Below are 7,992 nucleotides of genomic sequence, written 5' to 3' on the forward strand. Positions count from 1 at the left end.
ATCCAATCCCCTCTTCTGACCGCCAAAGATATCAGGCATACATGTGGTACACAAATATACATGTAGGCAAAATTCCATACACTTGAAAAACAAAACTATATAAATCGAAACTAATTTTAATTTGAAAGATTTAAAACAGAAAAACAATTCTGATACTAATAATGAAAAAGAATTGATATTGATTTATGCTTTAAGAGTAAGCTCCAGGGATCCTTCCTGTCTCCACCTCAACACAATGAAAACAGGCACATACTACTATGTCCTTTTCACTGGAGCTGGAGATCTGATCTCAGTTCCTCATGCTTGTGCTTTAGAAACTGAACCATTTCCCTAGCCTCTAGTACAGTACTTTTTCATTATTTGAGACAGGGTTTCTCTATATATATCCCTAGCTGTTCTGGAACTAGCTCTGTGGACCAGGCTGGACTCACAAGATCTGCCTGCCTCTGCCTCCCAAGTGCTGGGACTAAAGGCCTGCAAGACCACTGCCAGCATGTATAGTATTTTCTTAAGCTCTAAATTTACATTTAACACAGTTTTCTGAATGTGAATTATGATTAGATATATTAAAAATATTAATGACTTAGCTGGATGCTTTCTAATCTCAAAACAGAACAAATGATGGTAACAATGCTAAATGACGTTAAATTTCTAAATGTTAATGCTAAACTACATATAGCATTATCTTACATGGGTATACAGAGAAAGAAGGAGCCAAGGAAATGGCTCAGTAGTAGGCAAAACACTAGCCTTCTTAAGCCTAGCTACCTGAATTCAATGCCCAGAACTCAGGTAAAAAGAGACAGTGGCAGGCGTCTGCAGTCCCAGTGTAACGTAAAAACATGGAGACAGGAGAATCTCCTGAACTAGTCTGTAGAAGCAAGAGCAACTGACCTTGCACTTCAAAAAGGTAGAAGGCAAGAATGAACTCCTGCAAACTGTTATTTGCACATGCATGCTAAGTGTGGGTATGAGCTCTCTTTCTCTAGCTCTCTCTCATACACACCCATAAACATATTTCTTAAAGAAAGAAATTTAGATGGATATTTGGCATTTAAAGAGTGTTTCTAATATGAGGGAAGAGACACCGACACCCTGTAAATTTGTTTTGTAAGATGACAGAAAGAAAAACATAGAACACAGGCAGAAATTGCATTTCTTAAATTTAAGAATAAAATTTAAAAGTATAATCCCCATACGCTAACATTAATAATTTGGAGTTTTGCATTTTCTTTCCACTCTATGTACTAAATTATATAATACATAAATAAAAATATATATTAATATGTAAATATATACACCAACACATAAACTATATACTATATTAAATAAGCTACTTTTGTCGTTTTGCCTTAATAACTAATATTTGACATAAGTTAACTAATGTTAGATATTTAAATGTAATCTAACACTATTTAAAACAAACAGAGACAGACATATTTCCATATACTCTATTTGCTTATGATTCTAGGATAATTTGCTAAAATAATCTTTTTCTCTTTAGATAGGTTCTTACTGTGTGATCCACAATGGTCTACAGATTCAAGTGATCTTCCTATGTCAGCCTTCAAATAGCCATGATTCTAGGTATGGGTCACTGTAGCTGGCACCCAAAAAAACTTTTAGGAGCACTTATGTGGGGTGGTGGTGGCACACATCTTTAATCCCAGCACTTAGCAGGAGGCAGAAGCAGGCAGATCTCTCTGAGTTCAAGTCAGCCTGGTCTATAGAGCTAATTCCAGGACAGCTAGGGCTATACCATAACCAAACCATACCAAGCCAAACCAAAAACAAAAGCAAAGAACAAAAGATGCAACAAACAAACAAACAAACAAACAAACAAAGACCATTTATAATGTCACCAATTTTTGCCAAGACATTTCTAAGACTGGTTATTTGTGCTTTTCTAACTTACAGAGTATTAAGTAGTGTTTAAAGCTATGTTTTACTAGGCTGGGCGGTGGTGGCGCACGCCTTTAATCCCAGCACTCGGGAGGCAGAGGCAGGCAGATCTCTGAGTTCAAGACCAGCCTGGTCTACAAGAGCTAGTTCCAGGACAGGCTCCAAAACCACAGAGAAACCCTGTCTCGAAAAAACCAAAAAAAAAAAGATAAAAATGTATTAGGTCATGGCAGATCTGCTGTGATAGCCAAACTTGCTGGTTTCAGTTTCACCCTTCCCACGGGTGACCAGAGCTGCAGACTGTTTACATCTTGTCCTGTAAAAGTTACTTCACTTGGGTAGTTCAAATGTTGCCATCTCAAAAGTCTCCCAGGACTTCTTGTTTCTGCTCGTTTGTTTGATACTTTCCACTGCTCTCAGAGTGGCAAGCCAGGTTTTGCTTCAAAGTATTAAACTTTAATTTCACATTTCAATAAAGAGGTTTTTTGGTTTGATTTTTTTGTTGTTGTTTTTAGAAAAGATTCAAGCCTTTGAAGTCTGATACCACAACTGAAAACTAAGACTTAACAATAAAGCAAGCAGAAGCAAACAAAAGGCAACTTTGGGGAAAGAAATAACCTTTTAATTTTAATTAGCTTTGACTTTAACACTCCACATACTTAAGGAGACAAAATAGAATTCAGCACCTTGGGGTGTAGGGGGTTCACATAGCCTAGACTGGCCTTGAACTGGCTACGTAGCCAAGGATGACCCTGAACTCTCATTCCTCATACCTCTCCACCTCTCAAGTACCGAGATTGTGTGTGGGTCACTATCCCTCACTCAAACACAATTTTAAAAAGTTGAATTTACCAGATAAAAAACTACAACAGACTGTAAGTTGGAGGCTAGCCTGGTCTACAAGAGCTAGTTCCGGGAGGGGCACCAAAAGATGCGGAGAAACCATGTCTCGAAAAATCAAAAAAAAAAACAAAAACAAAAACAAAAAAACCCTAAAACTACAACAGAATCTGGACTGAGCTACGTAAAGGAACCCAAGACGCATGAACAATTAGATTTCTACATTTCTATAACAACACAGTTAAGAGTAAGGTCCTGGGCTGAGCATTTTAACTCATTTAAGATGTACAATCTACAGATAAAATGAGTAATTCATTGACAGTCAGAACTAATAACCAGTGACTAGTAGCAGACAGGATTCAGATTAAACACTACATTACAATTTCTCCCTAAAATAGGATTTAGTAACATTTAACATACTTTTACATAACTGTAAACAATCACTTTCACTCATATCTGAAAAAGAATATACCTTAAAATGAATAGCATCCTATAATTACAGGAATTTTTTTTCTTTTTCTGGTGGTAGTTTCTTTGACTCAACGGGGCAATGTTTTCAACGAACTGATCTAATTTCATTAGCTCTAGACGTTAGGTTAGGCCTTCATATGATGTGCACTACATTGGAGGTATCCTGAAACAATTTTGGGAACTCCACAAACCCAGGAGAGGACAGTGGTTTTCCAAACAGTTGAGCAATGTGGTACCATGTTGCAATGTGGTGAACTTAACTTGCCTAAATATGAGAAACTGTGGAGTGTATCCATTTTAATTAACCCCCTAAAACTAATAGCTGGCAAATGTTACGAATCACAGGAACTAATAGTTAATAATTCACTACTCAGAACAGGACACTTAGGACACCTGCCCGATATGCTGGTGTGTACCTGTTCTGTGTCTCTGGGGTAAGGAAGGGGAACTGCAATGCCAGGGGTAACCTGAGTTAAGAGTGTAAAATCTTAAAAAATTTACAAATAATGATTTATCAGTCTTAAAAAGAACTCAATTAAAAACAATCAAAATACCAAAGACTATTTTAAAAGTTGAATTTACCAGAGTTTTGGAATACCAGTGTAAAATTTACAACCTCCTTTTACCTATACATTATTATTTTTTTAAAAAAAAAATCTTTGTACCTGTGAGAATGTGCATGTGTGCATGTATGTTCAAAGGACAACCTTGGGTGCAGTTCTTGCCTTCCTTGTTTGAGACTGCATCCTTATTTCTTTTCCTCAGAGTGTGCCAGGTTAGCTGAAGCTCTCAAGCGTTTGGGAATAGAAGGGTTCTCCTGTCTCTGCCTCCCTTACAAAAGCACTGGGATTACAGGTGAGCATGCTATCCTGTCTGGTCTTACATGGGTTCTAGGGATTCAAACTTAGGTCCTCACATTTGCACAGCAAAATGTTTTGCCCACTAAGCCATATTCCTAAGCTCCTACATTCATTTTAAGAAATACAACAATAGTATGTATGAATTACGGCATATTTGAAGTACATTTGAAATACTGTCAGTAATTATCCCTATACAAGGTAACTGGGGGCAGATGAGAGGGATAGTGATGCAGCAATTGCATTGGACATGATAAAAGCATGCAAAAAAGGTAGGCTTCACTCTTACTTGTAGGCTCTCTATCTGGGAATTTCCTTACTAAATCTAAACAATAGTGAAGGTGGTTTACTGGATGGTCAAGACAGCAGCAGAGTAGGAAAACTTTGTATTGTCCACCAGCCGCGGCCAAATATGGCAAGGCTCTGCTTGCTGCTTTCAGTTCTCATACCATATAAGTCTTCTTTGATTTTACTAATTACTAACATATATTCCTGAACTCCTTGTACAAAAGGATGAGTTTCATTGACCTTTTGATACATGTCCATCACATGGTCTGTTCATACAACATACAAGTATGTGCCTTCCTTTCCCTTCTGTTTCCATGCTGGGGATCAAACCCAGGTTCTTGCATATGTGAGGAAAGCATTGGACCACTGGGTTACATCCTAGCCACAAGTACATTCTGTGGTCTACTTAGTGCCATGCACGTTTCTGTTTCTGTTGGTGAGTGGCTCCAGAATGGTAAGTGTTGCCCAGTGTCCCTAAGTGCAAGAAGGCCATGGATAAACTTACAATGGATAAACTTCATCCAGGCATGAGTGCTACTGGCCATGAATTCAGTGCTAATTAATAAACACTATATATTAAATATGGTGTCTTTAAGTAGAAACACATAAAACAAGGTTAAATAATGATCAGATGATGACAATTTATGACCAGAGGCTTGAGAGGATATAATCCCTTATTTCCCTTAGGATCAAGGACTCAAAGCTTGCAACAATGCTTAGCATCTATGGAACAATACAGAACACAATTACTAGAGTACAATCCTCTTAGAGCTCTGGCTGTTTCCACATTAATATTATGGCCATCTGTGTTATTAATGCACTGCTCGACCATTTCCAGTTAGACTGACATGCTACCTTTTGTTTCTGGATTCTAAGGACATCATAATTGCAAGAGCCACTTATTTTTGGTCTTTTTATATATCAGATTGGGGGTACTAATTTTAATTAAATTAAGTAAAAACATAAAAAGTTTGTTTCAAATGTATTCAAACTACAATATTATCATTTGTTAAAAGAGGCTCAATTAATATTGCTTGCATGAATTGTGACAATAACAGTTTTATTTCTATAATTTGTTTTCTTTGCTTTATAATGTTCCAACAGTGATTATGAAAAGGCTTATCTTTTACCAGTTGGAACCAGACACCATGAACTTCGATGAATTAGAGTTTGGTAGTGCTTGCTATGTGGCTACAACTACAGTCAATGCAATCTGTCAACAAGTTTATGAAATCCTTTTAAAATCAATCTGCCCTGCCAGGAACTCTTTCAGAAGAAGCCATTTGTCTAATGGAGGCAGTCTCATTTAGTGGCATCCACGGGAAAAAAAGGAAAAAAAATTCTGAATGTAAATCTCAGGCAATCATGGGAGTCAGGGCAGGCAAACCTCTAAGACCGTACTTTAGATTACAGCACATCACATTTGAGAATGCATGGACATCAAGCAGGCAGAAAAGGACACTTGGCAGTTGGAAAAAAGCTCACCTGGATAACATAAAAGTCAATGAGAATCTTGCTGCTTAATAGTCAGGCTGTGGAGGTGCCTTCTGTAGGTATTTTTGAACATCTTGATCTTCTTGCTATTGTTATGTTCCACATTCTGTTTTCCTCCTGACCTACAACCACTGTCAAATCCCTTTAAAGCAGCTTACTCCAAGCAGAGGTTGAAAACTTGAGAAGGAAGGTCAAGAGTCAAACCAAAAGAACGAGGTGGGGGTGTTGTCCGGCAAGGCTAAGTCCCTTTCTAGTGTCTGCAGGCCACAATTCTAAGCTAAACTCACACAAGAGACTTTCTTCAAATTTCCCTAAATTTGTTCCCAGCTAGTTACTCTTAGGACTCTAAATTAGATCCTTAATATAGGAATGCCCTAGTTCTAATAGATTTCATCAGTATCCTCATTCAATGCTACTACTACAAATTTCAGTAACTTTCCTAAAGCTTTATTTCCAAATGCAAGAGTTCTTCTATTTTTAGTAACTCATAGTCTCTCAGCCCCCTTTCTGTCTGACCCAGTGGTACAGTTATATCTTAGATACCACACTGTAACATTATTTTCATTGAGCACTGAACCCTGGGTAGTTTTCTTTGTAGCCCAAACACCTCTTTTCAGGCCGGTATATTGTTCCATTATACAAGTGTAGCATAATTAATATTTCACCAGTTCTCACTAATGGACCTTGGGCGCTTGCCAGTTATTTACTACAACACACAATGTTTTACGTCAACATCTTGAGTTGCTTCTCTCTGAAGAGCGTTTAGAAACGCGGGACAGCACCCCAAACTAGAAAGCACCAAAACTCTAGCTTCAGGTACAAAAATAAAATAACGTCCCATTAAATACAGATCAGTGACTTTAAAATTTTGGTTTCCTTTAGTGCGGAGATGACAAACCAGGAACTGGGAGGATGCATGAAGATGCTGAATATTGGCTTTGTGCTTATGTGTGTGTTTTAATTTTCATCTCACTAGCCTGAACCTAGACTGAAATTTAAGGGCAAGAAAGTAACTCCTCTGCCGCAGAATTTTAGCTTAGGGTACCGAACAATAAAAACTTGACAGCTAAAGCCTGGCAACTTCAATTTGATTCTAAAGAATCTGGGGACACCAAGTTCAAAAGCCAGGTTTAAAATGTATACATGTACCTAACAAATATAACGCGACGAACGCCACCTCTGCCGACGGCGCCCGTGCCGGCTCCAGCCCCCGCTCCACCCCGCGGCCGGAGGGGCAGGGCCGAGGCTGGCTTCCCGCGGCCGCCCGTCAGCCGGGAAGGAGCGGCTTCCAGGCCGGCCTCCCGGCTCTCACCTCAGCTCCTCTTCGACAGTCCGGCGGGGCTGTTCGGCCGAGGCCACCACCTGGGAAGCCGCAGAAGTCTTGTTCTTCAGGATTCCCTTGATGGGCCGGTGCGAGGCCGTCGAGGCCGCCATTGCCGGTCGCTCCGGCTGTCGGCTCAGGGTCGCTGCTGGCGTGGGGTCCTGGAGGAGAACGGGTGGGCGCTGCTGAGACCCCCCAGGCGGCCGCGGAGCCCAGGCCGGGCTCTCAAGCAGCCGCACCGGCTGTCGCGGAAACCACTACCGGCGTCACCGTCACGACACAATGACCGCAACGCCACAGGCTACGCCGCGAGGCGGGCGGCCCTCAGCCGCCGGCACAGGAGACCGCCGCCCGCGGAGGAGGCCGGACTTGTGCCCAAGCGCGGGAGCGACGCGGACGCCCAAGCCAAGCTCGGCCCGCCCTCTCGCGATATCTAGAGCGGGGCGGGGCGAGAACGAAGCCAGCCCTCCAGCCCCGCCCCTTCCCTCCCCGCCCGCCGCTCCACTGTGCTCGCCCGGGCGTCCGGGCGCGCAGTCGCTGCGCTGTGAGTGTGTAAATCTTCAGCGAGTCTGGCTGACTGATTTGCTGGGTGGTCAAGCATTCTCTCCCATCGCCGTATGAAGCCTTGCTACTATTTCTGTTTTATGCCAGAAAACTGAGGCTCATGGGTTACCTCATTCCCCAAAGATAAGAGACGTTAGCTGACTGAACGATGTAGCTCCCTTTTCTATGTAACTTTCGTAATAATTTTATTCTTCCTTTTTCTTTCTTCCTTCCTTCCTTTTATTTTTAAATTTTTTTTTGAGACAAGGTCTTTTT

At 40.9% G+C, this 7,992-nt stretch overlaps 1 protein-coding gene across 1 annotated transcript in view; it reads right to left on the bottom strand.

The window, feature by feature from the left end:
- The window catches only part of Ppp1r2 (protein phosphatase 1 regulatory inhibitor subunit 2), a 30,156-nt gene extending 22,588 nt beyond the window's left edge, over window positions 1-7,568 (bottom strand). The window contains exon 1 of the mRNA XM_005344813.2: window positions 7,165-7,568. Coding sequence (XP_005344870.1) covers window positions 7,165-7,286 — 122 coding nt within the window. The 5' untranslated portion in view covers window positions 7,287-7,568. The remainder of the gene's footprint in view (window positions 1-7,164) is intronic.
- Between the last annotated feature and the right edge of the window lie 424 nt (window positions 7,569-7,992).

This window comes from Microtus ochrogaster, chromosome 2, assembly GCF_000317375.1.
Source record: "Microtus ochrogaster isolate Prairie Vole_2 chromosome 2, MicOch1.0, whole genome shotgun sequence".
Classification (NCBI taxonomy): domain Eukaryota; kingdom Metazoa; phylum Chordata; class Mammalia; order Rodentia; family Cricetidae; genus Microtus; species Microtus ochrogaster.